Source organism: Mesoplodon mirus, assembly GCF_964341445.2.
Source record: "Mesoplodon mirus genome assembly, chromosome: 18".
NCBI lineage: Eukaryota > Metazoa > Chordata > Mammalia > Artiodactyla > Ziphiidae > Mesoplodon > Mesoplodon mirus.
In genome coordinates, this window is record NC_138994.1 from 8,772,430 (window position 1) to 8,791,477 (window position 19,048).

The 19,048-nt window shown below is 56.9% G+C and overlaps 2 protein-coding genes across 4 annotated transcripts in view; both read left to right on the forward strand.

The window, feature by feature from the left end:
* The window catches only part of CRHR1 (corticotropin releasing hormone receptor 1), a 51,021-nt gene extending 47,730 nt beyond the window's left edge, over positions 1–3,291 (forward strand). For 2 of the 3 annotated variants that reach the window (XM_082603462.1, XM_082603464.1), the window contains 5 exons: positions 1,310–1,382; positions 1,646–1,731; positions 1,970–2,105; positions 2,293–2,334; positions 3,059–3,291. In XM_082603462.1, the coding sequence (XP_082459588.1) occupies positions 1,310–1,382; positions 1,646–1,731; positions 1,970–2,105; positions 2,293–2,334; positions 3,059–3,199 (478 nt within the window). In that variant the 3' untranslated portion in view covers positions 3,200–3,291. The remainder of the gene's footprint in view (positions 1–1,309; positions 1,383–1,645; positions 1,732–1,969; positions 2,106–2,292; positions 2,335–3,058) is intronic. The other variant, XM_082603463.1, reaches the window with a different exon arrangement.
* Positions 3,292–11,310: 8,019 nt separating this feature from the next.
* SPPL2C (signal peptide peptidase like 2C) lies at positions 11,311–13,401 on the forward strand (the record flags this gene model as incomplete). The annotated part of the gene is given in 4 exon segments (XM_082605446.1): positions 11,311–11,971; positions 11,974–13,029; positions 13,032–13,301; positions 13,304–13,401. Coding segments are annotated over 4 exon segments (2,085 nt in total).
* Positions 13,402–19,048: the final 5,647 nt, after the last annotated feature.

Here is a 19,048-nt window from a genome sequence, read left to right on the forward strand (position 1 = left end):
GAAAAAGAGAGGCAGAAAAAGTGGACATAGATGGCCAGGGGAGGTGCCAGGATCTTCTTTGCCAAAGTGTTCTCAGGAACCCACTGTCTGACTGGGGTTCCAGGCGGCCTCCATCACCATGGCTATTCCTCTCCACCCCTGACAAGGAGCCTGGAAAATTATATTCACGTTTAGGGAGGATCAAGGTGATCCCTCCTGACTCCGGCCCAGCCTAGCTGGCTCTCTCTGCATTTGCACAGCCGGTGGTATGGGGGCCTGAACTGGGAGTGGGGGGCAGCTGACAAGCAGGACTGGGGGCTTGGCAGTGATTCCAGAATGGTGGCCTGGGTCTCAGAACAGGAGCATTGTAAATCCTGGGCGATGGAGCCTGTGCCTGCAGGTGTGCAGGTGAGTACAGGGAAGGAAGAACAGGTTTCAAACAGCTGCCCAGTGTGTGTGTCTGGGCGCATCTTGGAGCAAAAAGGATGGCTGAGCACAGAGGAAAGTTGGTCTGAGCGTCTCTGGAGCCCCACCTTGTGGTAAGATGCTGACGCTGCAGCAGAAGGGATCCAGGTGTGAGACCTGAGAGAGACTGCAGGCTCTGGGGCCAAGGACTGGACCTGGCCCCAGGACAGCTTGCGTTTGGTCTGCCCCGTGTTTTTTGAGAACTTGAATTGCTTCCAAACTTTGAAAAAGTCAAGAGGTTTCACATGAAAATCTCAATTTATTGTTTATGGAAGCGTGCTGAGATCTAGGTACTGTGGATCTGCATGCCCGAGGGTCCATCATCTCTGCACAAGGCCATGGGACTTCCTATGTGCCTCATCCCAACCCACTCCCCAGACCTCCCTAGGTCTTGCTGGAGGGAAACTCAAGAAGATGAAAAGCAATTCTGCCTCTCACGACAGGTGGAAACTGTAGAGTCTCTGCCTCTAGGTCGTTCAGGCTGCCATTAAACAAATTCAGAGATTGTTAGCTACGGAGCGTCACTGCATGACACGTACAGGGCAAGGCCCCCCTCCTGGGCATGTGCCAGAGACACAGTGGGGACTGAGGGGAGCAGTGTGTGTTGGACCCATGCCTGTTCTATTCAGCGGTCTTTTCCCCAATCCCCCTCCCTGCCACAGTGCCTGCTTCCAGCTTTACATCTCAAAGGATGCTATCCATTCTGCAGATGGAAAGCTATCTTGACCTTCTGCCAGGGTTGGGAATGGGGCACCCAGGTCCTGGCTTTTGGCTCCAGTCCTGGCCTGGCCAAGCACTGTTCCTCCCTCATGCCACTGAACAGGACCCAGGTGACCCTCCTCCTCTTACCTCTGTGGCCTTCTAGGTGCTGGTTTGGCAAAAGGCCTGGGGTGTACACTGACTACATCTACCAGGGCCCCATGATCTTGGTCCTGCTGGTAAGAACTTGGGTAGGGGGACAGGAGAGAGGGGCTCAGTGGGGAGGGGCAAGCAGGGCTTACGTGGTCTAAAAGGATCCCTCTGGCTAGAGGTGGCGGGCAGAGGGCCAGGAATATGTAAGGGCTCATGAAGGTGGAGGGAGAGCAGCAAGGGGGCGGAGACCAGACCTGGGACAGCGGAGTCCCTGCCCCGTCCCCCACCTTCCCTCCAGCATCTTGCACACACCCATGCCCAGGCCATCCCACCATGTGTCAAATTACAGATCAATTTCATCTTCCTTTTCAACATTGTCCGCATCCTCATGACCAAACTCCGGGCATCCACCACGTCTGAGACCATTCAGTACAGGTAACCAGACCTGCCTCCCCCACCCATGGGGCGCTTCAGAGATCCCAGCCTCTGAACCCAGGTTATCCCCCCAGGCCTGAGAGTCCCTCCTGAAACCCCAGCTCCCCTTGTCTCAGACATTCCGGGGATCTGCTACAGCCCTCCCCCAGACCCGGTCCCTCTCACCAAGCCAGAGGCCCCAGCCCCCTCCCGGGTGGGCTGTGACTCTGAGCCTCCCCCCCTACCTGCCCCACCCCAGGAAGGCTGTGAAGGCCACTCTGGTGCTGCTACCCCTCCTGGGCATCACGTACATGCTGTTCTTCGTGAACCCCGGGGAGGACGAAGTCTCCCGGGTCGTCTTCATCTACTTCAACTCCCTCCTGGAATCCTTCCAGGTACAGCCGTCCCCCACCCCAACCCCTCGCCCCAGCCCTGACTGTCCCCTGCACCTCTTTGGGTGGGGATTCTTCCAGGCAGGGGCCTGGAGGAGTGGGAGGCTGGGGACAGAAAGGGGTCAGCCCCGAAGCTGGATGGGGCCACACCTGCCCCCGTCCCTTGACCCACCTTCTCCCTCCACCCCAGGGTTTCTTCGTGTCTGTGTTCTACTGCTTCCTCAACAGCGAGGTAAGGACCTGGGCCAGGACTCGGGTGGCAGGAGGCCTGCTGGGACCAGAGACTGTCTGTAGCCTCCTCCTGCCCGAGGTGGCAAGCCCACTTTGCTCTCATAGGCAGTAGGTGTGGGAGCCAGAAGCCGGGGCTCCAGTCTCATCAATGAGTCTGTGAAATGGGCTGTTGAAAACCAGGAAGCTGAGCCCTGGGACAAGGGGTGTATGTAGGTTGAGGGCAGGAGATGTGTATGGGTTGAGGGTAGAGATTCTTCATGGCAAAGGCCATATGGCACCTTTGGGTGGATTTGAGAAAGGTATCCCTTGCTCAGAACGCTTGAGAAAATTGTCCTAACAAATATGCAAATCATGGGCTTCCCTGGTGGCACAGTGGTCGAGAGTCCGCCTGCCGATGCAGGGGACGCGGGTTCGTGCCCCAGTTCAGGAAGATCCCACATGCCGCGGAGCGGCTGGGCCCACGAGCCATGGCCGCTGAGCCTGCGCACCTGGAGCCTGTGCTCCACAACGGGAGAGGCCACAACAGTGAGAGGCCCATGTACCGCAAAAAAAAAAAAAAAAAAAAAAGAAATGCAAATCAACAATGTTGATGATGTGAATGTTGCCACCTCCGATGTGATCCCCTGTGCACGGCTCCCCTGTATAGCTGCTTGTGGAAGCCCTGGGGGAGGGAGGCGGGTCCTGAAACCCGGGCTCAGACCTTATGCTCTGCTCTATGCCCACAGGTCCGCTCTGCCATCCGGAAGAGGTGGCACCGATGGCAGGACAAGCACTCGATCCGCGCCCGCGTGGCCCGCGCCATGTCCATCCCCACCTCCCCCACCCGTGTCAGCTTTCACAGCATCAAACAGTCCACAGCACTCTGAGCTGGAGGGCCGTGGAGTGGCCCCCAAAATCCATGGCTGGGGAGATGGTTGCCAGGCTCAGCTGGCCGCCCTGTTTGTGGAGGGGACCAGCTCTCTCCCACACCCTGTACCCCCAGGAGTAGCTGGCTGGCACTGAGAGCTTGGGAGGCCCCTCCCGCACCCCCAGCTGAGCAGGAGTTCCAGGCCTCTGAGAGCAGTCTGGGCCATGGGATGAATGGAAGATAACCTATAGGCCTGTACTGGGCCCAGGGCCTCTGACTCCCCTTTGCCCCAAGAATGGAACAGAAAAGGAGTGGAGATGGAGAGCAGGGAATCCAAAGCAGCATGTGGGTCCCTCCAAGAGGTGTTTTTTTCCAGAGCACAAGATGGCAGCCCATTGGAGACCCCGGGATGTCCTCAGCGACTGTGGGGGGGCCATCCACTCCTCCAGGAGCATCATGGGAAACTCTTGTGACAGCGTTCAAGTCACCGTGATGATGCCTCCAGGCCTTAGCAATGCTTTCCAACACCACTGGGAACCAAGGCCATGTTGTCAGAAGCCCTGCAGACCTGGTTAGAAATCAGGTGGTATCATCAGACATCGGGCCACATCACCGAAATCCTCCCAAGCCACCAGAAACTCCTGTGACCCTGTGGCACTGCCACCACAAATGCCCTGCCTCGCTGCCTGGCACCCTTGGGCCTTTACTACCCCACAGCCCACATGGGTTCCCCCTCCTTAGCCTCCTGCCCCAGGTGTCTCCCCCTTCGTGAGATGATGGGGAGGTGGGAGGGTGACAGAGTGTCCTAGAGCAAAAGCCAGTGTGTGCCCCAGCCAAAGCCCGCCTCCCTTTGAGGGGCAGAGAATACTGGGGGCCACCCAGCCTGCTGTTTTCAGTGACCTGGCCTCTGGGGCAACCCCTCTGCTGGTCAAAGGGACCCTGTGGCCCTTGGATGACCTCATTGGGAAGCATCATTAGCTAAGCAAAGATAGAAGAGGGGGGGCACTCAGCCCCCCTCTGCCTCAAGTTCCCCAGAGCAGGACAAGTGGCTCTTGGGCCAACCAGCCAGCTGACCGCTTACACCCCTGGTAAGGACCCAGCCACATCCAGAGATACTGGACAGCCAGAGCAGGGCTTTGGGGGAGTGGGGCTGGGAGATGGGGGTGGCTAGTGTAAATAATAATATTTATCTTTCAACCAGCACTTGTGAAGCCTGGTATGTACTAGGGCTGGGTAGGGAGGGCACCACAAAGAGATGGAGGCCACTTTCAGCCTTTAGGGCCACCGTGTGGTTGGGGAACCAATGGCACTCAGACGCATGACAATGATGGGCCGCTAGGGGAGCCCCTGAGGTCCAGGAGAGGACTTAGGAGAAGGGCATGGGTCAGCGGGGACCAGGTAAGGGCAGCTTTTGTAAGGGGTGAGTCGTAGGGAGAAGGTGGAGGACACCACAGGCCAGGCACAGCTTGAGCACAGGTGAGTCAGTGGGACCAGACCGAAGTGTGTCCCAGCCCCAGGGGAGGAGATAAGCTGGGAACAGGAAGGAATTAGGAAGCAGGGGAGGCTGAACAGGCTTGAATGGTGTCTTAGCATGGAAACCCCAGAAGCATACCAAGAGACAAGGCTTCGAGAACCAACTTCAGGGTAGGGGCGCACACGCCCACCACCGTGGGCAGCTGCAGCCAGTCCTGCTGCAGAAGCTGGGAGAGCCGGGTGGGACCCACACCTGCGTTGTCCCACCCGAGGGACGAGGGATGTGTATCCACCAGCTCCTGGGGGACAGTAAATCCCTGCACCTCCTGCGGAGGCCAGGAGAGTGCCGGGCACAACGTGGGCCATGTCCTCGGGGCAGGAGGTGGTTGGGATACAGACGCTCCACCCAACACACTCAGACCCGGGCCTTGCCTCTGAGTCTCTGACCCGGAAAGAGGGCCACACGGGTGTGTGTGTATGCATGAGTGCATGCGCACACGTACACACGAGTGTGTGTGCTATCAGGACACCAGGACAGACAGATGACCGCGGTGCTGGGAGCCCCGAAGCTTCTGCTGGGGCAGGGGAGGTCCAGTGGGTGAGGATCTGGCTGCTCCCCGAGGGAGGAGCTGGGGGTGTCCCTGAAGGCCATGTGGGTTACCCCGCTCTGCTAACTCCCCAAGCGCTGTCCCCTTAAGGTGAGAGATGGGGGGACCAGCTGAGCAGAGGAAGCCATGAGAAGAGGACCATGGACACCAGGACGGAGACATGCTGACAGCTTCCAGAGCAGCTGGGGTGGGACAGCCTCATAAAGGGTCCTAGCTGACAAGGGGGACCAGAAGTGACTTGAGTCTCAAATGGCCACAAGTGAGGCACCTTTCCCAACGTTGCCTTCCACCCAATGAAGGAGAAGTGAGAAAGCAAGGCACTTCACGGACAATGTTGGGATGTGGAGGGCTGGGGGTATCCCAAGGACAGAGGAGCCTGAGAGGGGCTGGGGGTGACTGTGAGGGGGTTTTATAGGCAAGGGGTCGTGAAGGGGCCAAGCTGGAGCGATGCCCCTTTTCCTGCTTGTGCCTCCGGGCTATTTTAGCTGATGGGCACCCTTCGCACGCCTACTGTGCGCTCAGCTCTGTGGGCGGGGGGAGGGGAGCAGCACCCCCAGTACATACGCCAGGAGCAGGCTGCAAAGCTCAGAGCTGCCGGCTCTGGAAGGTCGTGGGAGGACATCCAAGGCGAGGCTGGTGGTCATCACAGAAGCTGCAAGGGGTCCCTGGGCCATGGGCGCTGTTTCAGATGAACCTCAGGATCCCTCTGGTCCAGGGACTGTAAGGGTAGAGGGGCTGCTGCAGCACAGCTGGAAACAACTGGGCTGCAAAGAACTGCAGCCCCACCTGCCAGGGGCAGGTGTGCTGAGTTTAACCCTTCCATGGGCTGCAGGGCTGGAGTCAAGGCAGGCCCCCGATGGGATTTCTGAGGGTCATTCTACCCTGAGCTTCGACTTCTGGGTGGGTGGGAAGGGAGGTCCCTTGGGGCTGTGGCTGTGTGATGGGCCAACAGACACACATGTCACCCCACTGTGGGAAGGGGCCGAGCAGCTGCAGGGTGGGGATCACTGCGGGACAGGGCCCTCTCAAGCTGGGAAGAATTTTTCTCCATGCCACACTCAGAGGCTGCAGTTCCCTAAAAGTTCCCCCACCTGAGCCCTTTTCTCCTTGGGTCCCTCCCTCATGGGCACAGATCACCAGTACAGGAAAAACCACCCTGTGGGGTTTGGGTTTTCCAGTTCTGGCTCCCCCCTCCCTGAGTGTGAAGGTATAGCCCCTGTTTGGGGGCCCTCGGCTTCCCCTGCAAGACCTCCTCAGTCCCCCTGCTGCCGATGGGACCCAGACTGGGACCCTGACAGACACCCTGGGACCTGAAGTTAGGGCAGAGGGTGCAGATCAAAGAGGGAGGGAGGTTTTGGAATCCAGATAATTAATTGAGGACATTTGTAGATTGCTTTGCAATCCACAAAATCCTTTATAGCATTCACGGAAGTAGGGAACAGAACCAGCCCATTTTACAGCCGAGAAAGCTGAGGCCAAGCAACTCCCCTGAGATCAAAGGTCTCTGGCTCTAAATCCAGGCCTCTTTCTACCCCATCAGTTGACTGAAGTCATTGGGCTTGGGTTTGGGGAGGCCAGGACTGATAAAGCAGCTCTGGGGGGAGGGGACAGCGAGGAGGCCTCGGGCTTTCAGATCGGGGACGTGTCCCAGGCAAAGATGAAACCAGCCCAAAGATGGCCTGGCCAGTGTCTGGCTGCTGAGCCCAGCTGGGTGGGAGCGATGAGGGTTCTGTACATCCAGCAACCCCCTCCCCACCTTCCCAACATCCTGCACCCCTCCACCCCTTAAAATGACGCTTAACTTGGGCTTCCCAGATGGCGCAGTGGTTGAGAGTCCGCCTGCCGATGCAGGGGAGACGGGTTCGTGCCCCGGTCCGGGAGGATCCCACATGCCGCGGAGCGGCTGGGCCCGTGAGCCATGGCCGCTGAGCCTGCGCATCCGGAGGCTGTGCTCCGCAATGAGAGAGGCCACAACAGTGAGGGGCCCGCGTACAGCAAAAAAAAATGATGCTTAACTGCAAACTGTACAGCCCAGATCACCAGAAGCCTCTGTGGGTCTCCCTGCCCAGCCCATGTGAGGGTGTCACTGGCCTCCAGCTCAGGGATCTCTCAAGCTCATCTCATCCAGCCCCCTGACTTCAAACTGACCTGCCCACCCTTGGTTCAAACAGAGGGGGTACTTCCTACATTTCAGCAATACTGTCACTGAGCGCTCACCGGGAGCCCCCTTGCTAAGCCCCTTACACTCATCTACACTTCATACCACCCTGTGAGGAAGGAGCTGTTACCCCCATTTAACATATGGGGAAAGTGGTGCCCAGAGAGGTTGGGACGTGCCCAGCAGTGGCGTGGCTGGGTGTGAATCCAGTCTGGCCTCACTTGGCCCCCACGCTGTTTAACCCCTGTGCAGCGGGAGTTCTTTGCAGAGTTCTCCTCCCTGACCTACTGCTCCGTCCAATCCTCTTCCTATGGAAATTCAGTGTCTCCGATTTTGTGGACGAACGGTGTTCAGAGATGAAGCTGGATGCAGGAGTTTGTGCCTGCCAAGCGTGGCCTCAGGTGGGCCCATTGTCTAACCAGCCAGCCCAGCCTCCAGGCCAATCCCAGGCTGCCTGCCTCCCGGCGTCCCCAGCCCTGTCCCTGCTCCGTTTCAGAGCATCACCTCCTCTTTCCTACCTTCCATGGCCCCACTACCCCTGCAGACCCTGCTGGGCAGGCTTGGGTCAAGAGAGGCCTGGAGCAAGTATAGTTTTCAAAGCTCTCAGTGTGTTGAAAACACCAATGAGATCATCATTTGGAAATAACTCTAGAGACCACTTTTGGCCACCAGGCTGCCCCTCCAAGGGGTCCAGGACAGATGCCTGCCGCCCAGCCTCATTGCCCCCTGGTCCAAGGCAGGTGGAGGCAGAAGCGGTGTGCTCCTGCCTCTCTTGCTTTCATTACTGGGGTTTCGGGGGAAGGAGAAGATGGTAATCTGGTCCCTTCTCGGCATCTGTACCATCTCTAGAACATGCAGCTAGGACAGATCCGGGCCAGGAAACAAGGGCAGTGCATGGGCCCGGTGAGCTGGGCACCATCCCACACTTCCTGAGCAACCCCACTGGGCTGAGACCCATTGCCTGGGACCTGCTGCCCTCTCTGCCCTGAGTGGATAAAGATAAGTGTTCCAGGTGCCACCTACATCCCCAAACAGAAGGCAGAGACATTGCCCCTGGCCTGCCCTGGGCAGCGACCCTGAGAGCCCAGGCCATAGCTAAGAGGGGGGCAGTGGGGAAGGAACAGAAGCTGGAGATCAGGGGGATGCCTTCAAGGAAAGGGGTGGAATCTGGGGAGGGCATAGGGGAGAGTGGTTGATGCAGAGTCTTAGAGCAGAAACACAGCCTGGGGAGTGGGCATCTGCCACTTGTGTGACTGCGCCTACCAGGGCATCCTGCAGGGCGTTGTCAGGGCACCAAGCAGCCACAGAGAGGAGTAATTCCATGGCTGGGGGCTGGGGGCCAGTGCTGGGAGATGGGACGGGGGGATCTGGGGAAGCAGCAATTGGACAGACACCCAAAAGCCTTCTGTGAGCTGGGTCCCAGGAAGAGCCTCAAAGGAAATGAGCCTCCAGAGAATTCGTTGAGCCCAGGCCACCAGGAGCCTAAGGGTAGATCGGGGTGGGGGGAGAGGCAGGAGCAGGCTCTGGGGGGCCCGTGTTTTTGAACCCCAAATGGGGGCATATGCTGGTCTGATTGGGTCCAGAAGAATTACAATGAGGCCTGTCCTGAGCACAGTGCCCCTGGAGGGGACCGGAGTTCCTCCTTGTTTTGTTCTTTATAAAAGCGTGGTAAAATACACACAATATAAAATTTACCATTTCAACCAATTCAACATATTAAATACACTCACAATGTTGTGCAACCATCACCTCTATCCAGTTCCAGAACTTTTTCATCACCCTAATGAAACCCCGGATGCATTGAGCAGTCACTCCCCATCCCCCCTTCCCCCAGCCTCCAGCCACCACCAGCCTGCTTTCTGTCTCTATGATTTGCCTATTCTGGATATTTCATAAAAGTAGAGTCATGTGATATTTGTCCTTTTGTGTCTGGCTTCTTTCCGTTGCTTAATGTTTTCAAGGTTCAGCCACATTGGAGTGTGCATAAGAACTTCATTCCTTTGTACGGCAGAATGATACTCCATTGTACGGGTAGACTACACTTTCTTTATCCATTCATCAGCTGAAGAACATTTCGGTTCTTTTCATCTATTCCAAGTTATTGTGAAGAGTGCGGCTACAAACATTCAAGTACAAGTTTTTGTTTGAACATCTGTTTTCCATTCTTTTGGGTATATGCCCAGGAGTGGAATTGCTGGGTCATATGGTAACTTTCTGTTTAACTTATCAAGGAACGGCCAAGTGTTTTCCACAGTGACTGTACCATTTACAATATTCCTGCCAGCAACATACGAGAATCCCAATTTCTCCACATCCGTACCAAAACCTGTTATTATCTGTTTTATTTTTTTATTTTTATAATACTACCCCAGTAGGTGTCTTAGTCTTTGGTTTTTTAAAAGACCCAGAGACTTCTCTGGTGACACAGTGGTTAAGAATCCGCTTGCCAATGCAGGGGACACAGGTTCGAGCCCTGGTCCGGGAAGATCCCACATGCCGAGGATCAACTAAGCCCGTGCGCCACAACTATTGAAGCCCGTGTGCCGCAACTACTGAAGCCCGCACTCCTAGAGCCCATGCTCCGCAACCAGAGAAGCCACTGCAATGAGAAGCCCGCCCACCACAACGAGGAGTAGCCCCTGCTCGCCGCAACTAGTGAAAGCCCACGCACAGCAACGAAGACAAAAAAAAGAACAGGGCCTAGAGTCTCCTGGAGGTGGTGGAGCTGTCCTTGGAGGTAGGGCCTGAAGGACAAGAACGGGCAACGGATAAGGCCTTGGGCCAGAGGTCAGAGCTGCAGTCAAGCCGTCAGGGAGACGGGCAGGCCCCAGGCAGTTCCCTGGACAGGGCAAGACCTAAGGGTCATGTCCAGTGTGAGAGCTGGATCTGTCAACTGGGGCTGGGGCCCATGGGGTGGGCTTCTCTGAGCCTTGGTTTACACATCCATGAAGTGGGGGTATTCAGGTAAGTTTAAGCTGCTGTAACAAAGAGACTCATAATGAGCCAGTGGCTTAAGGAAGATAATGTATCTAACAGTCCACGGTGAGCATCCCATGCTCCGTGCAGACATCCAGGGACCTGGTTCCTTTCGCTCCCTTTCTCCCCATCCCTTAGGACAGCGCCCTCCTCTCCATAGCCAGTGGCCTGTCCATGACTGATTTGTGAGAAAAGGAAAGGGATGGACGAGGAGCCCCACAGTCTCTGTCCGGGTCCCTGAGGGACTCACATCATTTCTGCTCAATTCCATTGGTGAGAAATGGCCACGTGGCCATTCCTAAACCCAGGGGAGTCTGGGAGTAAAATTCCAGTCACGTGCCTGCCCAAAGGGGCATGATTTAAAAGACAGCTTGCAGCCTTGTGCTGAATGGGTGTAGTAATACCTCCTTGCAGGGTGCCGTGAGTACAGGTAAAGAACCTGGCACTTAGTAAGAGTTCAATAAAAGTGCACAATATCACTGAGGTCAGGGCTCCCAGGGGCCTTGGAAACTCTCTGGTCTAATGTCCTCATTTCTCTGCAGTTAAAGAAACAGGCACAGAGAGGACAGGCCTCTGCCTGGGTTGCCCAGTGTGTAAGGGGCAAGGTGGGTCCAGAATCCTGTCTGGGGTCCTCAACCCCATCCTCTCACCTCTTGTTTCAAATTAGCTGGTCCAGCTCCACTGGGAGCCAGGCAGAGCATGGGGACCCAGATGACCTCTCCACCCAGAGGCAGGGTTGGGGGACAGGATCCCGAGAGGCTGCACAGCTTTGTGACTAGGTGGGTGTGGCCCTGGTTTCCTGGACAGAAGACAAAGCTGCTGCTCTGTGACAGAGGGCCACACCCAGCCCTGAGAGGGGGCAGTGGGCTGTGGGCAGCTGCCACACTGGGACGTGGCAGTAGGTGCCTGAGGAGGATGGCGTGCCTGGGCTTCCTCCTCTTTCTCTTCCTCTTCCTCTTCGCCAGCACCATGGCCCGGAGGGAGTATGCTGTGGTCCACGTGGTGTCGGACAACTGGACCAAGGACTACTGCGTCCTGTTCCGCTCCGACTATGTCACCCTGCCCCGGGACCTGCACCACGCCCCACTCCTGCCCCTGCACGATGGCACCCAGGCACCCTGGTGCCCAGGCGAGGACTCCTCCCACCAGGCCCACCCCAGCTCCCCCGGCCAGCGGCCCCTCCGCCAGACCACCGCCATGGTCATGAGGGGTAACTGCAGCTTCTACGCCAAAGGCTGGCTGGCTCAGGCCCGAGGAGCCCACGGGCTGCTTGTCGTGAGCCAGGTCAGCGACCAACAGTGCTCAGACAGCACCCCGGAGACCCAGGACCGCCACAAGCCCCTGCCAGACCTCACCATCCCCGTGGCCGTGCTCCGCTACACCGACATGCTCCACATCCTCAGCTACACCCACGGTGGCGCCGGGGTCCGCGTGGCCTTGTATGCACCCCCAGAGCCCGTCCTTGACTACAACGTAGTGGTCATCTTCATCCTGGCTGTAGGCACCGTGGCCGTGGGCGGCTACTGGGCTGGAGTGACCGAGGCTGACTGGCTGCAGCGGCACCTGGCCCAAGGGGGAGGGGTCCTGGTGGTCACGATCAGCAGGAAGCGGTGGCAGCCCAACAGGGGCACGAGGAAGAAGACGCAACAGTGGACTTGACGCCGGCCATGACGGCCGCAGTGGTCACCATGTCCGCCTCCATCATGCTGCTGCTCTCCTTCTCCTATGACTGCTTTGTCTATGTCGTGACCGCCGTCTTCGGCCTGGAAGCCAGCACTGGCCTCTACAGCTGCCTGGTGCCCGTGGTGCATCACCTGCCCCTGCAGCAATATCGGTGGCTCCTGCCCGGCCACCGGGCCTGTCTGCAGCTGCCCCTGCTGCTGCTGGCCGGCCTGTGCGTGGTGGTGACGGTCCTCTGGGTCGCCTACCGCAACGAGGACCGCTGGGCGTGGCTCCTGCAGGACATGCTGGGTGTGGTCTACTGCCTTTTCGTCCTGCGGCGTGTGCGCCTGCCCACCCTCAAGAGCTATGCCTCCTTCCTGCTGGCCCCGCCGGCCTTTGGTGTCTGCTTTGTCTTCGTCACACCCCTGCTCACCAGGACCGGCGATAGCATCATGGTGGAGGTAGCCTCGGGCCTGGCAGACTCCTTGAGCCACAAGAGGCTGCCCGTGGTGCTCAAGGTGCCCCGGCTGAGCTTCTCGGAATTGACCCTGTGTGACCAGCCCTTCTCCATCCTTGGCTTCGTTGACATCGTGGTCCCCGGCTTCTTGGTGGCCTACTGTCACCGCTTTGACGTGCATATCCGCTCGCGGCAGGTCTACTTCGTGGCCTGCACCGTGGCCTATGCTGTGGGCCTGCTGGTCACCTTTGTTGCCATGACGCTCATGCAGATGTGCCAGCCCGCCCTGCTCTACCTGGTGTCCAGCACCCTGCTCACCAGCCTGGCCGTGGCTGCCTGCCGCCAAGAGCTCACCCTCTTCTGGACTGGCCAGGGCAGAGCCAAGACCCCCACCTGGCCGGTGCCAGGGCTCCACGGTGCCCCTTCAGTCAGCTCTGAGCAGAAGCAGAAGCATGTAGCAGATGTCCACAGAGCCAGCGAGCTTGAGGGGGCCACTGAGCACCTGGCAGGGAACTTAGCGACCTTGGGAAGGACACGGCTGAGATCGTCACCATATCTGAGGATGAAGCCACCAGTCCTGAAGGCCACAGTGACAGCTCTGAGGGCTGGACTGATGCCAACCTGGAGGCTGATGAGCTGCCCTGTACCCACCCTGGGGCCTCAGAGGAGCTGACGTCACGGATGTCAGTGGCCGTGCTGACACCACTGATGCCACTCATGCAACCGCCCTCGGAGCTGGGCCACGGCCACGCCCACGGCCACGGCCACGCCCACGCCACGGCCACGGCCACGCCCACGCCCACGATGCTGGCCTGCCCTGGACGGGGCTCCACAAGAAGAAGGGCCTGAAGGTAAAGAAGAGCCTGTCGGCCCAGGCTCCCTCGTGAGCCGGGGGCCCTGGGACTTGTGCCTCTAGACTATTGCAGAGCAAAGCCATGTGTGGCAAAAAGAAATCGGAGCATTAAAGATATTCCATATCTGCCCAGTGGAGCCTCTTTGTTTGTTAGGACTGTAAGAAAGCAGCAACCACGGAATAAGTCCACGCAGAGACTGGAGGGCCCTTAGGACAGGCCCCATCTCCCCTGAGGCCCAACCCCGGCCTCACTACCCATCTTTTTCTCAGGCTCAGGTCCAATTGAACAATTACTCTCCCTTGATCACACCGCCTTCTCTCTCTCTCTCTTTGCACGTGCTTTTCTCTCTGGCTGAGATACCCTTCCCATCCCAGACAGATATACCACAGCCCAGCTCCCTCTCTCATTGGAGCATTTCTAAGCAGCCTTCAAGTGTCAGCTCACTACCACCCTTCCTGCTAAGCATCCCTGCTCTAGGCATCCTGGACAGCAACACCACGCCCAGCATGTGCCTGCTGTCATCCACCTGCTGCATCCACGGACATCAAGTATGCGCCTACTGTGTACACCACCCTGTGGTGGGCACAGAGGGAGACAGCTGTCCAGCTGGGGGAAGGGTGGGGGATGGAGAACAGACAAGAAACAACTTGAGAATCATCTCAAAATGGGGATGGAGAGGTTGGGGCCGGAGTGGAAGAATTTAGGAGACCACAACTCTAGTTCCCGTGCTTCCTTCCCTGACCCTGGATGATGGCCCAATCTCTTAACCTCTTTGAGGTTCAGGAGCCTCATCTTCAAAATGGGACTTATACCATGTCCGCCTGGAGGCAGGGGCATGGACAAAATGACCTCTTGAGGACCCCACAGTTTCTTTCGTTTTATGGTGTGTTTATATGTTGCTTAAGCAGAGCAAACAAACTCTGGGGTGAAGGAAGGCTTCCGGAGGAGGCTATGTGGGAGGGGCAGTGTGGTACCGTGGTCAGAGTTCTGGAACCAGCAGCCTAGTGGAAATTCCAGCTCCACCACTGACCTGTCCTGTGTCATTAAGCAAGTGATTTAACCTCTTAGTGCCTCGGTTTTCTCATCTGCAGAATGGGATAATAATAGGACCTACTGTGGGGGTTTGGGGGAGGTGTGACCGCACTGGCTTATATACGAGGACTGACGCAATGCATGTAGGGAGATCGATATGAATGTTAGCTCTGTGTCTATTACTCCCCTTTTTGAAAGGAGCTGAAAGAATCAAATCCAACTCCTACAAGCCTTTGGGTTCTGGCCCCAGCTTCCTCCCCTCCTGCCCTCCACACCCAGCATTCCTGCTCTTCCCACCATCAGCGAGCACACACCAGTCCCCATCACACACATCTTCCCTCTGCCCCCAGGACCTTCACACGTGCTGGGTCCTCTATCTGCAACTCTCCACTCCTCCTACCCCCAGAATCGGGTCTGGCCAGTTTCTTGTCCATCCAGCCCCAGCTCAAATGCCCCCTCCTCATGGAAGCCTACCTTGAGGACCCTTCCTAAAGCATCCCCTGGCCTCAATCACATCACCCTATACCCGGTTCATTAGTTTTCTCGTCTCCCCCAGTCACGTCAGCTTGGTGAGGGCAGGGAACCCTCTGTCTTGTTCATCTGTGTAGAACGAGGCCTGGTATGTAGCAGGTGCTTGAGTTATATTTGTTGGAGGAACGAATGAATGAGTGAATCATTGAATGAATGAATGGAATAAATGAACCAATGAATTCTGGGCAAAGCCTGGCCACTGCCTGGAGGTCTGACCCAGACAATGAAGTGAACCTGGGCAAGAGAGGCAGCCCTCCTGGGAATCCTCACCCACCACTGCCTTCCAGACCATCCCCTGCTGCAGCCACAAGAGTGTGAGGCAAGGGTAGGTCTGGTCTCAACCCACCTCACTTAATTCTTAAAGCTGGTTGTAATGGATGAATGCATGAATGAGTTGCTCCAGCCTGGACACCATGAGCGAACACCCCAGGCTGCCTCCCTGGGGTACTGCAGGGCCTTGGTCAGTGTGGAGATGAGACTCTGAGGGTTCTGGCTGTGCCCTGGGGGTGGGGAGGAAGGGGGCCAGGTAAAGCGCATCTCAAAGAAAGTCCCACTCACTGGGGATGAAGCGCAGCCCCCTCGGCAAGCAGCATCTGAAGGCCGGGTCTGGACGAGGGCGGAGGGAGGAACCCGGGCCAGGACACTGACCGGAGGGCTTGGCAGCCCCTTCTGCTGGAGCCAGCGACCATCTGGCCTGGACAGAGGGGCCTCCACAGGCCCTGGCTCACCTCCAGCCAGGGCGGCCTCCCCACTGCTGACCTGCGTCACTGGGCCCGCCAAGGGGTGGGCTATACCCCTCTGCCAGGCCCAGGGGGGAGGGCTGAACAGAGCTGAGGCCTCTCGGTCCCCCTCACCGCCTAGACTGGGGGGCAAGGGAGCTCTGCTCTCCCAGGAACTTGCAGCCGATGTGGCTCTGAGGACGCTGGACTGGAGCCCCCTGGACAGGGCGATGCCGGTCTGAGGAGGGAAGCCCTCCCCATCCCACCCCCCGCCGTGTCCAAACAGATTCAGGGAAGAATGAATCCAACTCTGTGCTCACACTTCTACCCAACAGGGGCTACCGTTCAGAGACTATGTTGTCTGTAAAATGGGGGAAGTGACGCTGCCTTCCTCGGGGGCTCTGGCACGTATTAAACCATCCGGCTAAGGACCGAGCCTGAGCTCCCGACGTCTTGTGGTGCTACTGTTGCTGCTCTTCTCTGATGGCCCAGCATCCCCTGCTCCTGCCCTGACTCCAGAGCCAGGATCCTCTCTTAGCTGCGGGCTGTGCTTCCCTTTGCCAGTCTGCTTCCCAGGGACTGGGCCGAATCCAGGTGGCTGTCACCTGTCAGAGGTGCCCAGAGTTGGCAACCCCCATCTGAGGGCCAGAGGGACACAGAGTACTGCACATGTGCATGTACACACACACACACACACACACACACGGGTACGTGCAAGTAGACATGCACACACATCCGTACTGCACCCTCAGGTAGCTAATGACAGAGCAGTACAGTGGGACCAGGGCCTGACCACCTCCCCCTGGGCTAGCAGAGACGGTGGCAGGCATCTGCACCCTGGTCTGATGGCTCCCCTGCCCTCACCTGTTCCCTCCTCTGCTGCTTTTGCACTTCGAACCCCATCTCAACATCTGCAGAGCCCAATCTGTGACAGGTGAAACCTAAGATGGGGAGGTGGGGAATTCCCTGGCAGTTCAGTGGAATCTCTGGTCAGGGACCTAAGATCCCACAAGCTGCGCAGTGCAGCTAAACCCCCCTCCCCAACCCCCCCCCCAAAAAAAACTAAGATGGGACCAGGGCAGGAATGAACTCCTGAGCCGTGCCCAGGGCTCCAGGTGGCCCAGTCCCAGCTCTGGGGCTGCGCTGTGTTCAGGCTGCCTGGCATTTTTCTCCGTGGCTTCATTTAATCCCAGCAAGAACCCCATGAGCTGAATAGTCACAGCCTAGTTTTTTTCTAGTTGATGAGAAGTTTGGTACCAGAGCTTTTGGCTTCCCTTGATAGTGAGAACCAGCAAGGACCCAAGAGATGTTCTATCCCACAGATGAGGAAAGGAAAGCCCAGATAGTGTCAGGAGCTGCCCAACATCACACAGCAATGGGACAGCATACATAGAACACAACTCTGGTCTTCTGCCTCCCAGCCCAGCAGCTGGCATCAGTTCCCATCCTCAACACCGTTCCTCTCTGCACACCCCGATCTGCAAAATATGCCTCCTCCAGGAAAACCCAGGGTCTACCCATTCCTTTGCCTTGTGCCCCTCAGGAGGTTCAGCCCTCTCTTCTCTTTAAGAAGTAATTGTGTGTGGAAGGTTTGTGATTCACCATCAAGCATCTCTTCAGCTAGCACAGGAGGACACAGCTGAACTCTGAGTCACTGAGACTTGGATTCAAAGTCCAGCATTACTATTCACTTGCCGTGTGCTGCTGGACAACTGAAGCCACCCCTCTGTGTCTTGATATCCTCACCTGTAAAATGGGCTGCAAAGGTTTACACGGTGGGTTTGGAGAAAGGATTAAATGAGGTGAGGTATGTGTTCACACAGCTAACACATGCTAAGCACTAATGATAGGCTAGATATACATGTTATCTCATTACCTGATGCCCAGGTTTCAGAGCAAAATTTCCAGGACAGCACGTGTCACACCTCCAAATGCCATCTTTCCCCAATCAGCTTACAATTCTTCCTGGTTGAGCTCCCAGAGGGGGTGTCATCCTCCTCCCTTCCAAGGGTTAGGATGTCCGGCCATGCCCAGTGAGGTGCGGTGTGAGGGTGGGTGCCTGGCGGTGAACAAGGGCACCACCACATAACCAGAAGAGGAATCCCTCCTCTGTTAGACTGAAACGCGGAAGGTTTTGTGCCTTTTTTTCCTGCAACGCTGAACTTTGCGCGCTCCTGTCCTGCCATCTCCTGGTCAGTAATGTAAGAGCAGGAGGGCTCACACTCCAAGGGCCAGGGGCATTCCATCAGGGAACTTTGGAATAATTATAGTCAGGGGCGATATTCAAAAAATGTATAATAAACTACCCATCAGCAAAGTTCTGGAGTCCCTACTGGGCCCAAGGTTAACTCTTTAGAAGCTGGCTGTGAGGAAGCGGAGGTGTCCTGGAGAAGGGTCTGAGAGTATTTTGATATTTTATGAAATGAAGTAGCCCCAATGCAGCATCACTAAACATCCTTAATGCTTGAAGGGTCCATGCCCTGGTGCTTACCCCACCCCCATAGAATCAGGTCACCTTGAATAAGTGACCTTATTGTGAATAACGAATTCTGTGTTTCAAGACCCCCAGGGCGTGGACCATTGCTAGGTGAGGGGGACTCCCCATTTTGTCCTCCGGTGCCCCCAGTACTTGTTCTTGTAGGCCCACAGATGCCCCTTCCCACACACAGCACAGCGATTATTCATTGCGTTTGTGAGCACGTCCCTGCCCGTCACTGGTTTACTTTCCAGATGCTTAGTTTTATCTTTGGGAATACTCACTCTTCAGCCTCTAGGACTCTTGGCTAGAGTTCTTCCAGCCACATGAGTCTGAGTCCAGGTCTCCCATCTCACCTCTGAGCCCACCTAGAATTATGGAACACAGTCTCAGAGAGACCCCAGGAAGGGGAAGCTGGAAAGGGAAACTGAGACTCCACTGGGAGAACCCTGGGCTGCTGACATTGGGAGGAGTGGTTCTGAGAAATGCCTTTAAGTGGCTTCCCCAGCCTCTTAAGGACTTGAACGGTGCAAAAGACTAGGGGGAGGACGGTGTATGAGGTCTGAGTGAGGGCGTTGGCAGAGCCTCCAGGGACCTTTCAGAACTCTCCATAACTGAGGACCGAGGGCAAGAGATGCCTGCCCGAGGTCACACAGCAAGACACTGACACCTGCCCGAGGTCACACAGCAAGCCCCTGACAAGGCAAAGGTAACTAAGAACCTGGAAACGAACCCAAGAACCCTTCACAAACAGGAAACTCTTTCTGGAATGCAACTGCTTGCCTTTCAGGGATTGTTTCACAAGGTCCCAATTTCCCACCACATTCTTGGTTTTCTTAAAGCAGGAGGCTCTTGGATAAAGAGAGCGAAGAACTTCTCTGGGCAAAATCCTCAGCCCCTCATAAATCATGCTGGGCAAAGC